The sequence below is a fragment of the Melanotaenia boesemani genome, chromosome 19, assembly GCF_017639745.1.
Source record: "Melanotaenia boesemani isolate fMelBoe1 chromosome 19, fMelBoe1.pri, whole genome shotgun sequence".
In the NCBI taxonomy this organism is placed as follows: Eukaryota; Metazoa; Chordata; class Actinopteri; order Atheriniformes; family Melanotaeniidae; genus Melanotaenia; species Melanotaenia boesemani.
The window spans coordinates 30,638,680-30,653,563 of NC_055700.1; the positions used below are offsets into that span (position 1 = coordinate 30,638,680).

The following is a 14,884-nucleotide window of genomic DNA, read 5'->3' on the forward strand; positions in this document are numbered from 1 at the left end:
ACGCCAGTTAAACTATTTCTGAACTTGTTGGTTACCTACCTGCTGTTTGACAGTCTTGGTATCCCAAAGCAGCAGTTGCCCAGACACCAGTATAGGAAGTCGAGGAGCAGACTCCACATTTCCAGATCGACTGACAGCTGCAGCTGAGCAGACAAACGATGTACCGCTAGGACTGCAAGCTAGAGACAAGATACTGAGGGGAAAAATAGACAGAGCATTAAGAGTATTTATATTCAGACAATAGTATGTTATTTATAACGTTACTAGATGATAACATTTTTAACTAACAAACTAAGCAGTCAACATGCTAACACTAAGCTAACAGACTTGCTAACATTTTTAACTAACAAACGAAGCTGCCAACATGCTAACACTAAGCTAACAGACTTGCTAAAATTTTTAACTAACAAACTAAGCAGTCAACATGCTAACACTAAGCTAACAGACTTGCTAAAATTTTTAACTAACAAACTAAGCAGTCAACATGCTAACACTAAGCTAACAGACTTACTAACATTTTTAACTAACAAACTAAGCAGTCAACATGCTAACACTAAGCTAACAGACTTACTAACATTTTTAACTAACAAACTACATAGTCAACATGCTAACACTAAGCAAACAGACTTGCTAACATTTTTAACTAACAAACTAAGCAGTCAACATGCTAACACTAAGCTAACAGACTTGCTAACATTTTTAACTAACAAACTAAGCAGTCAACATGCTAACACTAAGCTAACAGACTTGCTAACATTTTTAACTAACAAACTAAGCAGTCAACATGCTAACACTAAGCTAACAGACTTACTAACATTTTTAACTAACAAACTACATAGTCAACATGCTAACACTAAGCAAACAGACTTGCTAACATTTTTAACTAACAAACTAAGCAGTCAACATGCTAACACTAAGCTAACAGACTTGCTAACATTTTTAACTAACAAACTAAGCAGTCAACATGCTAACACTAAGCTAACAGACTTGCTAACATTTTTAACTAACAAACTAAGCAGTCAACATGCTAACACTAAGCAAACAGACTTGCTAACATTTTTAACTAACAAACTAAGCAGTCAACATGCTAACACTAAGCAAACAGACTTGCTAACATTTTTAACTAACAAACTAAGCAGTCAACATGCTAACACTAAGCTAACAGACTTGCTAACATTTTTAACTAACAAACTAAGCAGTCAACATGCTAACACTAAGCTAACAGACTTGCTAACATTTTTAACTAACAAACTAAGCAGTCAACATGCTAACACTAAGCAAACAGACTTGCTAACATTTTTAACTAACAAACTAAGCAGTCAACATGCTAGCGAAAGCAAGTTTAATTGTTAAGTACATTTAATGTATGACAACTCAAGTGCTTTAAATAAAAACACTAACACTCTAAGCTAATAAACTGAGTTGTCAACATGCTGACTCTAAGCTAACAGCTAAATATCTTACCAAGTATAAACCTTAACACCACACCCAAATTACACATTATGAAAACAATTAACAGAAAATGTGTACCGTTAATTAAAATTTTCTCATCAATTCAGAAAATCAAACTTGTTTGTAAAACTACCTTATTAATTCAGAAAACACAGCTTTTCTCTTTCTCATATCGAATGCAATAAGACTTAGATATCTTCACAGCCGTCCTCAGCATGTGGTCATGCAAAATCTATTTTGTGACAGTGTAGTCATTTTTTTTAAACAGTCAGATCTATATATCTATTTCTATATTTATAAATAGTTATATCTAGCTATCTATACCCACACACTGTATATAGATGTGTATATATATATCTATATATATATAGATATATATATATATATCTATATATATATGTATTTCCAGTGATGCATACAATTAACAGTCAGTCAGCTTTACCGTGGATGAGTTTCATCGATGTTCATCTCATAGAGATTCTTCTTTGCATCTGTATCATAGAGTCGCACTGTGCCAACACCGCTGCCTAGCAACAACTGACCACAAACACACATTGTGTTATTATTGATACATCAAAACCTGCTAAATTAGCTTAAGAGACAGATTAAAAAATGTAACAGCAGTTTTTTTTTTTTACTTAGCTGCTCATTGACTTTAGACAAATTCTGTTTAACTGACTGGGTTTAAGTAATTTTAAAAACCAGATTAATGTTAATATTTTTAGTTACCAGTCTGTCTGGTTTGGTGGCCCACTCCAGAGACAGCAAAGGGGACTTGGACATGATTGTGGCTTTGGTCTGCATAATGGGGTTGAACGACCATACCTTAAGAGGATGACGGAGAAGAGGAGAAAGTCTTTATTGCATGATTGAGTTAGAAAAGTAACATTGCTAAAACCAAGTAATATGATCAAAAAAAGGAATTTTATCCTAAAATAACCTTTATGACTCCATCTACATCCAAACTGGCAACCCGGCGACCAGAACAGTCAACCCTAGAAATCAAAGGAAGCAGGAGAGGATGAAAACAAACTTTCAAGAGAGTAAAATTGAGATTTAATGTCTGTTCTTGCTTCAGTCATACCGGCAGTGCATGATGGAGGAATGGTGTTCTCCATACTCCTCCTGGCTGAGTTTGATGAAAGGCTGTTCCACTGACAGAACTCCTCCCTCTCCTTCTGTTTCACAGCTTCTGCTGTTTGAGGAGTCCAGAGGTTCACTGGAGGTCTCAGCAGGTGTCTCTACATCTCCCACCTCCCCTTTTCTCTCCTGCAACTGAAAACACAGAAACACAGTTTGACCAGAGCACAGAAATAATTAAAACTGCTTTGTTACTGTGAAAACATCTGCAACGTATGCAAAATAAGCTAAAATGCTTTTCCAAGTCGGTGCTGCTAATTACAATCAAACTAGCAGGGCCAGCTGGGTCACAGCAGGGCAGAATGTTAGGACTGTGCTCATGTATCTGGTCCTGTACCATGTCTCAGTTCATACTTGCTGCGATGCAGCAAATGTGACATTTTTAATCTTGTGCTTTCAGTCAGCAGTTCCCCAAAAGTTCACTGAGTTGCAAACTTGGCCAAGGCAGAGGTCATGTTCTTGGTGGCTTGGTTTGCTGGAGATCTCCTCGAACGACAGCTAATCCAGCAACGTCTTCGTCCCGTCTTTTCTCTGAAATCCCTCCTAACAACGGCTAATCCAGCAACGTCTTCGTCCCGTCTTTTCTCTGAAATCTCTCCAAACGACAGCTAATCTGGCATCGTCTTCGTCCCGTCTTTTCTCTGAAATCCCTCCTAACGACAGCTAATCAAGCAACGTCTTCGTCCCGTCTTTTCTCTGAAATCCCTCCTAACAACGGCTAATCCAGCAACGTCTTCGTCCCGTCTTTTCTCTGAAATCTCTCCTAACGGCGGCTAATCCAGCAACGTCTTCGTCCCGTCTTTTCTCTGAAATCTCTCCTAACGGCGGCTAATCCAGCAACGTCTTCGTCCCGTCTTTTCTCTGAAATCTCTCCTAACGACAGCTAATCCAGCAACGTCTTCGTCCCGTCTTTTCTCTGAAATCTCTCCTAACGGCGGCTAATCCAGCATCGTCTTCGTCCCGTCTTTTCTCTGAAATCCCTCCTAACGGCGGCTAATCCAGCATCGTCTTCGTCCCGTCTTTTCTCTGAAATCCCTCCTAACGGCGGCTAATCCAGCAACGTCTTCGTCCCGTCTTTTCTCTGAAATCTCTCCTAACAACGGCTAATCCAGCAACGTCTTCGTCCCGTCTCTTCTCTGAAATCCCTCCTAACAACGGCTAATCCAGCAACGTCTTCGTCCCGTCTCTTCTCTGAAATCCCTCCTAACAACGGCTAATCCAGCAACGTCTTCGTCCCGTCTCTTCTCTGAAATCTCTCCTAACGACAGCTAATCTGGCATCGTCTTCGTCCCGTCTTTTCTCTGAAATCTCTCCTAACGGCGGCTAATCCAGCAACGTCTTCGTCCCGTCTTTTCTCTGAAATCCCTCCTAACAACGGCTAATCCAGCAACGTCTTCGTCCCGTCTCTTCTCTGAAATCTCTCCTAACGACAGCTAATCTGGCATCGTCTTCGTCCCGTCTTTTCTCTGAAATCCCTCCTAACGGCGGCTAATCCAGCATCGTCTTCGTCCTGTCTTTTCTCTGAAATCTCTCCTAACGGCGGCTAATCCAGCAACGTCTTCGTCCCGTCTTTTCTCTGAAATCCCTCCTAACAACGGCTAATCCAGCAACGTCTTCGTCCCGTCTCTTCTCTGAAATCTCTCCTAACGACAGCTAATCTGGCATCGTCTTCGTCCCGTCTTTTCTCTGAAATCCCTCCTAACGGCGGCTAATCCAGCATCGTCTTCGTCCTGTCTTTTCTCTGAAATCTCTCCTAACGGCGGCTAATCCAGCAACGTCTTCGTCCCGTCTCTTCTCTGAAATCTCTCCTAACGACAGCTAATCTGGCATCGTCTTCGTCCCGTCTTTTCTCTGAAATCCCTCCTAACGGCGGCTAATCCAGCAACGTCTTCGTCCCGTCTTTTCTCTGAAATCTCTCCTAACGGCGGCTAATCCAGCAACGTCTTCGTCCCGTCTTTTCTCTGAAATCTCTCCTAACGGCGGCTAATCTGGCATCGTCTTCGTCCCGTCTTTTCTCTGAAATCCCTCCTAACAACGGCTAATCCAGCAACGTCTTCGTCCCGTCTCTTCTCTGAAATCTCTCCTAACGACAGCTAATCTGGCATCGTCTTCGTCCCGTCTCTTCTCTGAAATCTCTCCTAACGACAGCTAATCCAGCATCGTCTTCGTCCCGTCTCTTCTCTGAAATCTCTCCTAACGGCGGCTAATCCAGCAACGTCTTCGTCCCGTCTCTTCTCTGAAATCTCTCCTAACGACAGCTAATCCAGCATCGTCTTCGTCCCGTCTTTTCTCTGAAATCCCTCCTAACAACGGCTAATCCAGCAACGTCTTCGTCCCGTCTCTTCTCTGAAATCTCTCCTAACGACAGCTAATCCAGCATCGTCTTCGTCCCGTCTCTTCTCTGAGATCTCTCCTAACGGCGGCTAATCCAGCAACGTCTTCGTCCCGTCTCTTCTCTGAAATCTCTCCGAACAACGGCTAATCCAGCATCGTCTTCGTCCCGTCTTTTCTCTGAAATCCCTCCTAACAACGGCTAATCCAGCAACGTCTTCGTCCCGTCTCTTCTCTGAAATCTCTCCTAACGACAGCTAATCCAGCAACGTCTTCGTCCCGTCTCTTCTCTGAAATCTCTCCTAACGACAGCTAATCCAGCATTGTCTTCATCCCGTCTCTTCTCTGAGATCTCTCCTAACGGCGGCTAATCCAGCATCGTCTTCGTCCCGTCTCTTCTCTGAGATCTCTCCTGCCAGTAAAAGTCTGATGTTGAGTCATCTTATTTCTTGCTCTGTCTCTTTCTCTCTTTCTTTCCTCTCTTCCTCTGATAACGGTCAGTGTGTTGATATCCAGTTGCTAGCATGTGCCTTGGAGCCGTAAAGCAAAATGCAGCCATGTCATGATGCCCCAGGCTAGAAAAAAAGGTGTGAAGTGGTTTCTCAGCTTCAGGACACTGCAGGGCAATGACGGTTTCAGGAATGGACATAATAATAATAATAATAATAATAAAAAAATCAGTGTGCTATCAAAGCCAGTCAGAAACACAGAGTTTTAAGGGTCAAACGTTATGCTGGGTTTCTTTAATATGTATTTGAATCAAAGACTATTCCAAATAAATTTCTCAATATAATTACCTGAAACCTCAAATGCATCATATATTTTTAGGTAAATGAACAGGTGAAACACCCTTAAGGTACCTGTGGTGGGGGCTTGGAGAAAAGCTCCTTTCTCTCTTTCTCATGTTCCTGGATTCTTTTGTGTCTGGGATTCTGGTTTGTCGGCTGGTTTGTTGACTGTTGAGAATGGGAATTGGCAGATTCGCTGGTTGATGACTGGCTGGATGTTGGCTTAAGTTCCTTAGCCTGGGTTGCTTCTTTAGTCCTTGTAGGCTAAAAGAAAAACAGAACCCTGTTATGCCATTTCTTTAGATTATTATATGTTGGTTATACAAAGTGTCAGTATCATCAACTTTGTTTCAGACTTCTGAATTGATGCCAGCTGACAAATCAGTCTGGGTAAGATGGCGAATAGGGGTGTCATCTTTCTGTGCCAAAACAGAGATTGAAGAATTACCACATAAACTGGCAAAAACTGCAGATAAAATGAAAACAGCTGGAAAAGTTTTTAAGAGATGACGTTCAGAAATAACTCTTTAATTGGCCCATTTCTTCCAGAAAAATAACTTGGTTTTGCCTCAATAAAGCCAACATCCAGACTGACGACAAAAACCAAAAGTTTCAGCACTCTTTTGGATTTGGTATCAGATTATTAACAAAGAGCAGAACTTTTTCAGTTCTCTTCAATAAAGAGTAAGAAACTCTAGAAGCACAGTGTCTGGGGTGCTAAACCAGACCAGAACAGCTGACCACAGAGTTGTGGTCCAGAAATGTCTGAATCTAGCAGCTCAGGGCTCTCACCTGATTTGCTGATGCGTCCTTTCTTCCAACAGCTGCCTGGCTGGGTGAAGACCCACAGATGACCTGAGGTGGTTTTCCCGGAGTGCGCCTGCCCTGTGGTAGGAATGTAGAGAAGAAGTTTCTGGTAGGAGTGGTGACGCTGCTGACGGACCGCTGGCTTGACACTAAGTCCCTATGACAGCAAGGGGAGAGACAAAAACAGAGGGAAGATTAACAGATATGCTGAACACAAAGAGTCAAAGCAGGTTAAAAGGACGGAAGCTGAGCCAGAAGGTGTAAAAGATGCCCGTTGCTGGAAACCTAGAAACCTCTAAACACTGTAAAGTTGGATTCCTGTAACGGCATAGTTCCCAGCAGGAAGAGAACGCACTTTCGTTTTTAACCCTCTTCGGCCGCTTGGGTTTACCACCATTTTGGGTTGTTACAGGACAGAGAAGTCCTGTATTGACCCAAGTTAGATTTACATTTAAATGACAAATTTATACCATTACGTTTTTTTTTTTCTTAAATCAACTTCCTGATTTTGATTAACAGTCATAATTAAAACTACCAAATAAATTATAAATTATAATTATTCTAATTGTTTGAACCCTTTAAATGCCAGTTTGATTACATGTTTATTAAAAATAAATACGCATTAAACTACTACAATACCAAAGATGTTGGGGAGCCCAGGGTTTCTTTAAAGCTCAAACTTAAATATACTAAACATTTGCAAAAATAATGCTTCTCGTGCATTGTCATTGTTTTTTTTTTAAATTTGAATATATGTATAGTTTATTTTACATATATATGTGAGTGTGTGTGTGTGTCTAAACACCTACCTGAATAAAATCTCATGAGGTTTTTCTTGAGAGGGAAAAGCTCTGAGAAAAAATAAATGAGGCTGGATGATCCAGAACTTTCATCCAAATAAAAGTGTAAGCATGGTGTCTGGAAGAACCAGCGTCCGCATCCCAGTTTGTGTGGCTGGGCTCTAATAATGCCAGTAAACAGAAAAACATGCTGGTCGCTCACTTCTTAAACTACTTGTGATCTCAGGGTGATCCTAAGTGGTCCAAGTCACTGCTGGGACAATCTGATGGCCTCGGCTGAATAAATGAAAATGACTCCTTGTCTTTAGATCAGTTTAAAGATCACATGTCCCCGTTTGTAGCTTCATAATGGGGTTCAGCGAGTTCAACAGGGCCGACCTGAGGTTTGCTGGTCATACGAACACTTTGATTAGAACACTGTCCCTTTGGGGTAGGGTTGGGTAAATTTTTGTATAATTGTAATCGATCCGATACCAAGTATATCCAGGACAAGTATCGCCGATACTGATACTTTTTCCTTGAAATTTCACAATAATTTAATAATTTTGCCTTTAATTATTGATGATTATCATAATCAAACGCAGTAAGAAGATTATTGTCAAGTTAAACATTTGTAATCACCAGAATGAGGGGCAGAACTGAAATTTTTTTATTTTCATTTGTAAATAATATACAATATCAACAAGGTGAGAAAAAAATAAAGTAACTCTTTAACTAAACTGTAACTAAAAAGTTGCAAATACAAATTAGCTAAACAAAAGAAAAACCTACTATTGGTTAGCTTTCATTCACATTCTCTGGCTTTTTGCCCCCAAAACCCCCTGTAAGAAAACTATTGATATTATCACGCTGGTATTGATCAACACCGATAGTATCAATAATTTCGATATTTGGATGATCAGCCCAGCACCTTTGGGGAAAGAAATGATCGTCTATTCATAGGGCTGAAGCTTGTTGCATACTCTGTGAGAAGCGAAAAATTTGTTCTTGTTTTCAAGCCTGCAAGTACAAAAAAAAAAAGTTTGCATTGGTCCGGTCACGTCATCTTCCACGACAAGCTTCGATGGCGACGGGGCGGGGTTACTGCAGGGGGGATGAGAAACTTGGGCAGGTGTTCGTGTCTTTAAAGGTCCCATATTATACACTTTATTCCCAATCTGAGACCATTCATTAATATCTAAATGAAATATTTCCGCCATGGTATGGACAAATCGACCCTCAGTTTGAGTGCAGCGGCTTCTCTTCACCTCCCTCTTTTTAGCAGCTTCAGAAATGTGCCGTTTATGGTGGGCGGAACCCTGGTGGAGCAGCTCAGCTGTTGGCTCCGCCCATCGCATCGCCCGTCATGAGGTGATTGACAGGTTAATATATTTTCAAGCTATCAGACTAATAAGGCCGAAACGATAAAATAACTGCCAGCTCTTACCTCTCCAGCTGTGTCACGGACAGTTGGTATTGAACCTGGCTTCAGCTTCAAACGGTTGGCGAAGCCTGCTTTCCATGCCCCCATGTTGTGGAAACAGTCCTCTTTGAAATGCTGGCCACAGACATGCAAAACCTTTGGAAGTTTTCCGGGTACATTTCCTCCAAAAATAAAATTAATCCACTCAGTCCTCGTGGGTTCAGTGGATGGAAGTAAAAAAACGTTTTCGTGTTCATTTATGCAGCCACAAACAGAACAGTGCTTCTGTCGCTTAGCCATGTCCGCTAACGAGGGTTGCCGAAGAGGGAAAAACACTGGGCGCTAGGTGATTTTTAGAGGGCGGGCTTTGAGAGCCGGTAGACGGGTCCATCGCTCTGTGGGGAGTGGTTATTGTCCCTTATGACGTCATAACGTACACGCTTTCAAACAAGCTCATTTCAGCGCTTACTTCCCTAGAGGTGGAGCAGGGGGGAGAGAGAGCGCCTGAAAGAGTTTCACACTTACGGGTCTCCTACACATGCGGGGGGACCAGTATGACTGTTCCAAAACCATTAAAAAGTGAATTTTGCATAATATGGGACCTTTAAATAAAAGAATAAAACCATCTGTTCAGCCTCGCTTTCTTTTCTGCGTTAACCACGCCCACCTCAAATGACCGACCAATCACACAGTACTTCTGTTCAGCCAATGGTCGGGATGTGTCCCTGATCACGTCCGTGACAGCAGACTGACGTCATTTTGTTCTCGTGGCCTCAAGAACAAGAAAAAAGTTCTCGTTTCTCGCCTTTAGCCATTAGCAGAACATGTGCACCGATGTCACCGCGAACAGAGGTGAGGGACTGGTTCGCCATGTTGGGGGAACCCGCGCCGTTAAGTGCAGTAGTGGCGCCGGTCTTTTTAATCTCCAGCTTCCGACGTGTTTTTCATCTCATTTTCTCCCAGGGTGAGTCCCTGGCTGTAGCAGCGGCGTTGTTCCGTACAAGCTAGCAAGAGTACTGAGACAGAATGACAACACAGGCCTGTACTTTTACCCTACCTCTAATAATTCTGGCATGGTAACAACAGGACCCCACATGAACAAAGTAGACAACGAGTAAATCAGACATGAGGAAGGAGCTGAAAAGTGCATTAAAACAAGGGTCCTGAAATCGCTGTGCTAAAACTGCAGCCTCTGGTACTGCAGAAAACTCACCGGCTCATGTGCCAAAAATGTACTTTATGACTGGAAAAGTGTTTGTTGTTTCAAAATGATTGAGGTTACTTTGGGTTCCTTGTAAAGCCATAGAAAAACGGAGAACAAGGCAAGAATTTTACAATAATCACATCAAGATGGATTGGCTGCGAACCTTGTGTTGGGAAATCATGTCATAGTTTTCAGTTTTCACCTGGTTACAGGTTTGAAAATCACTTTAGTGTGTCAAGGTCCCTTAGCCATAGTTGCCTTCTTGTTTTACTCGTGAAGAACTCGTCACGTTTCGATGCTAAGCAAGAAGCCGAACACAGTATGTAACCTTAAGTTGTCTCCATCTGATCCGTGTCCTTCCTCTTTACTAAAAGTCAGAAATATCTCCTTCTTCATCCTCATATCTTCCTCGACTAAACCAGACTGGTTCCAGGATCTTTTTCTCCACATGTTCATGCTGCAGCTACTTTAAACCAGCTAGTGGCCTTGCTAGCCTCCTATTTACATGAAACTGGATCATGTAGCGCTAGCTTAGTCAGCGCTAAGTAACCTGGATATTGAGCTTCTCTTTGAGCATCTTTATGGTTTATTTTCACCTCTGATGTGAAAATCCTGATGAACTGAGTTGATATGTAGTCCCTTAATACACTCACTACAAACTATGTATGACCTGGTTTCCCCACATTGTGTTAAAGCTAATCTAGTGCTAGCATTGAACTAGATTAGCACTGCTGCGTGGCTTCACGCTTACATCAGGCTAACAGCCTTACAAGCTGGTCTGAAGCAGAGATAGTTCCAGATATCAGGAACTGTACTGACAGGTATTTCTCCAATTCAAAGATTTGTCTTGGATAACGTATAACATCATACAGCTTAGTTATTTAGGGTATCTACAGAGTAAACTCCTACCTAGACTTTGAAATCACTCGGTCAACATCTAGCACCTTCCTTGCACAACGTTAGCCATTTTGATTTGTGTGATCACCACTTTGCTCGACAGAGGAAAAGTAACGACTGGATACAAGCGATACGATGTCTGGCAGGTCGTCTGAGGTGGGAGATTTGATAAGATCTGCCTGAACTTAAGCTTTTGGTTGTTTCTCGTAACGTCCTGAATGGTTTTGGGAACAGATCCTATGGATGCATCTATAGCAGTGATTTCAGTGACCTTGATGATCTGTACAAAGCAGTAAAAATACTGTTGCTAGACTTGAAACTAAACCAAAAGAAATGACATTATTCAGATCATGCTTTAGTGAAGTTCCCGCAAACAAGAACCAGTCTGTGCCGACATGGCTGGAGGTAATGCTTGTTACATACGCCACAAGAAGCGAGAACTTTGTTCTTGTTATCAAGGCCACAAGAGCAGGAAAAAAATTTGTATTCGGCCGTGGCAGGGCGGGGCTGTGCGCGCAGTGCGTTTGAGTCTTTAAATGCCACATGTGTTTACATTTACGTACTCTCACCACCTCGATCAGCTGTTGATTAAAGCTACCCATTCAACCTCACATCAGGGGGGATGCGAATCCGCAACTTTCTTCTTCTTCCTTTCTGCGTTAACCACGCCCACCTGAAATGTCTGACCAAAAAGTTCTGCTTGGCTGATGTGTCGAGAACAACCCGGAAGACGTCCCCATTCATGTCTGTGGGAGCACAATTACTCCACTTTGTTCTCGTGGCCTCGAGAACAAGAAAATAGTTGTCACTTCTCGCGGAGGATGGAACAGCCTTAAGCAATGAAGAGAAACTCTTAGGCGAATGGGACATGTTTGTTCTGGCTTAAATTGTCCCCAATAGATTTTGTCCAGAGCCAGTAAAGAATTAAACCAAAACCTTTGGATTTGTGGACTTTAAACATCTCCTGTCTGTCACCTTGTTAATAATATCTGAATTTAATTAAACATTACAGTTTTTTACTGATATTAATATCTAATGATCATTTCCATCTATGACTCAGAACCTTTCTTCTAATGATGGATGGTACTGACAAAATAACAATTCATCAGGTGAATTGTTTATTTGCAACATCAGATGTATCACAGCACACAGTGCAAACACTGCAACAGTAGAAATATTGAAGCATTAACAATATTTTTGATAGCTTTTTAAATATATTAAGAATACATAAATAACTTTTGTTGATTAAAAGTGCTTCAAAAAGTCTATAAAACAAAAAATAAATTAATAGAACCACACAGAGCATCATGCCACCAAATCTGTGGCATCACCTTCAGATTGAGACATAAAGGTGGTCACTTACAACCAAAGAAGTTGGAACGCCGCTTAAAATGTAAATAAAAAAAGAGTAAATGAAGATTTCCGAATCTCATCCATCCTTTATCCACAGTAGAAGATCAAGAAACATCTCAGAGGATGAAACGAAGACGTTTCACTGTGTGATGGAAAATATGATCTGATGCAGCAACACATCTGGAAAAAGTAGTTCCAGGGTGATGTTCGGCACGGTGTAAAAAGTAGCTCCAGGGTGATGTTCGGCACGGTGTAAAAAGTAGCTCCAGGGTGATGTTCGGCACGGTGTAAAAAGTAGCTCCAGGGTGATGTTCGGCACGGTGTAAAAAGTAGCTCCAGGGTGATGTTCGGCACGGTGTAAAAGGTAGTTCCATGGTGATGTTCGGCACGGTGCAAAAAGTAGTTCCAGGGCGATGTTCGGCACGGTGTAAAAAGTAGTTCCAGGGCGATGTTCGGCACGGTGTAAAAAGTAGTTCCAGGGCGATGTTCGGCACGGTGTAAAAAGTAATTCCAGGGCGATGTTCGGCACGGTGTAAAAAGTAGTTCCAGGGCGATGTTCGGCACGGTGTAAAAAGTAGTTCCAGGGCGATGTTCGGCACGGTGTAAAAAGTAGTTCCAGGGCGATGTTCGGCACGGTGTAAAAAGTAGTTCCAGGGTGATGTTCGGCACGGTGTAAAAAGTAGGTCCAGGGCGATGTTCGGCACGGTGTAAAAAGTAGTTCCAGGGCGATGTTCGACACGGTGTAAAAAGTAGTTCCAGGGTGATGTTCGGCACGGTGTAAAAAGTAGTTCCAGGGCGATGTTCGGCACGGTGTAAAAAGTAGTTCCAGGGCGATGTTCGGCACAGTGTAAAAAGTAGTTCCAGGGCGATGTTCGGCACGGTGGAAAAAGTAGTTCCAGGGTGATGTTCGGCACGGTGTAAAAAGTAGTTCCAGGGTGATGTTCAGCATGGTGTAAAAAGTAGTTCCAGGGTGATGTTCGGCATGGTGTAAAAAGTAGTTCCAGGGTGATGTTAGGCACGGTGTAAAAAGTAGTTCCAGGGTGATGTTCAGCATGGTGTAGCATCTTCTTCTTCTAACATACCTGGAAACATCTGGGAAGTGAGGAGACCAGTTGCTGGACTGGTCCGATGCTGGATTCTCATCCAGTTTTGACCCTCAGTCTTGTCCCATGCACACAGAGATTCTTTCCTAATCTCTTAATCTTCTGATGATATTCTACACTGTAGATGGTGGATCTTCAAAGTCTGAAGAACATTTTTCTGAAATTTTTCCAGTGTTTTTGATCCAGTTTGTCTCAGATTGGTGAAGCTCTGTCCATCTTTCCATCTGAGAGACTCTGCCTCTCTGAAATGCTCCTTTTATACCAGTCATGTTACTGACCTGTTGCCAGGTAACCTGGTTAGTTGTCCTAGTGCTCCTCCAGGTGTTTCTGGTTTGTACCAGGTACTTTTTCAGCCTTTTGCTGCTCCTGTACCAACTTTTTCCAATCAGCTCATATTTTCATCTCATGGTGAAACGTCTCCGTTTCATCATCCGACATGTTTTTATCTTCTACTGGGGATAAAATATGTTGATGAGGTTTGGAAATAATCTAATTGTGATTTTATTTAACTTTACACAGCATCCAGACTGTTTTGGAAGTAGGGTTGAGGCAGAAGCTAGCAACCATCATCCAAGGGGCGGTGGGCCTCATGCCGTTCTAAAATGCAGCATAAAAAAAGTTCAACAAAACAAATGTATTAACTTGAAAGTTCTACTTTTTTAAAAACACATGATTAAAAGAAAGTTGATGCAGTGATGTAAACCTGAACATGTTATTTAACTAAAGTGCTTCCATCAGAAATACGTGGAATGTCTGTCGTGTGCTTTGCAATGAGAACACCAGAATGAAAACGGGAGGGAAGCGTGTGAACAGGCCTTTCAGTTAACCAGCTTGAACTGGGAGGGTCTGAAGGGGCATGGACACCGCAGAAAAACAGCTTTGGTGTGTCTCTTCTGGCTGATGTGTTTGCATTGTGTTGCCAATGATGCTGAGATCAGAGGAAAGACGACAGACCAAACTCCTGGCAGAGAAAGCCACCATGAGAAATGCAGTTAGCAACCCTACAGTTGACATGACAGCACCACCTAGAGGTCCTACATGTTCTGTGGTCATTTTATTAAAAGTTGATGGACTCAAGCATCAAGACGTCAGCTGTGCTACGATGCACGTTAAAAAGGACAGAATGGCAGCCATGTTTTGTTGCAGTCAGTCATCAGTAAAGACAGAGGTGTTAGTGGCTCACAGCTCAGTGTCTCCCAGTCGGTCCATGTTCTGGACATACGGCGGCAGCTTGTGTTGGACCATCTGATCGCCGTCTCTCGGGTCCCGGCTCTCTGTCTGCAGGGCAAACAGCTGCAGGAGACGAGACAGACAAGTCGGTATGACTGCAAATAGAAAACGTTCAGTTCTGGTTCAAGAAAGAAGAATATCTACCAAGGTTTTCTGTGTTATGATGAAAACAACATTTGACCCATTTTTCTGCCCTGGTTTGGACCCTGTGCAGCTTGACTGATCCCCGTCCTTCAGAAACTGGACCCCAAACACCAAGATGACAACTTTCTCACTGAGGAAGCTGAAGATGAAATCATTTCTGGAAAGCATGGACGGCGTGTCCTGCAGACTAAAGAGGAGAGGGAGCATCCAGCTTGTTATCAGTGGACAGGTGA

General features: G+C 42.3%; 1 protein-coding gene across 4 annotated transcripts in view; it reads right to left on the reverse strand.

Annotated features, from left to right (window-relative positions):
- The window catches only part of wdr91 (WD repeat domain 91), a 28,425-nt gene that overhangs the window by 7,888 nt on the left and 5,653 nt on the right, over window positions 1–14,884 (reverse strand). For 3 of the 4 annotated variants that reach the window (XM_041969822.1, XM_041969823.1, XM_041969824.1), the window contains 9 exons: window positions 14,461–14,570; window positions 6,504–6,675; window positions 6,068–6,130; window positions 5,784–5,975; window positions 2,537–2,727; window positions 2,393–2,447; window positions 2,182–2,277; window positions 1,895–1,989; window positions 40–193 (listed from right to left, as the gene is read on the reverse strand). In XM_041969822.1, coding sequence (XP_041825756.1) covers window positions 40–193; window positions 1,895–1,989; window positions 2,182–2,277; window positions 2,393–2,447; window positions 2,537–2,727; window positions 5,784–5,975; window positions 6,068–6,130; window positions 6,504–6,675; window positions 14,461–14,570 — 1,128 coding nt within the window. The remainder of the gene's footprint in view (window positions 1–39; window positions 194–1,894; window positions 1,990–2,181; window positions 2,278–2,392; window positions 2,448–2,536; window positions 2,728–5,783; window positions 5,976–6,067; window positions 6,131–6,503; window positions 6,676–14,460; window positions 14,571–14,884) is intronic. The other variant, XM_041969825.1, reaches the window with a different exon arrangement.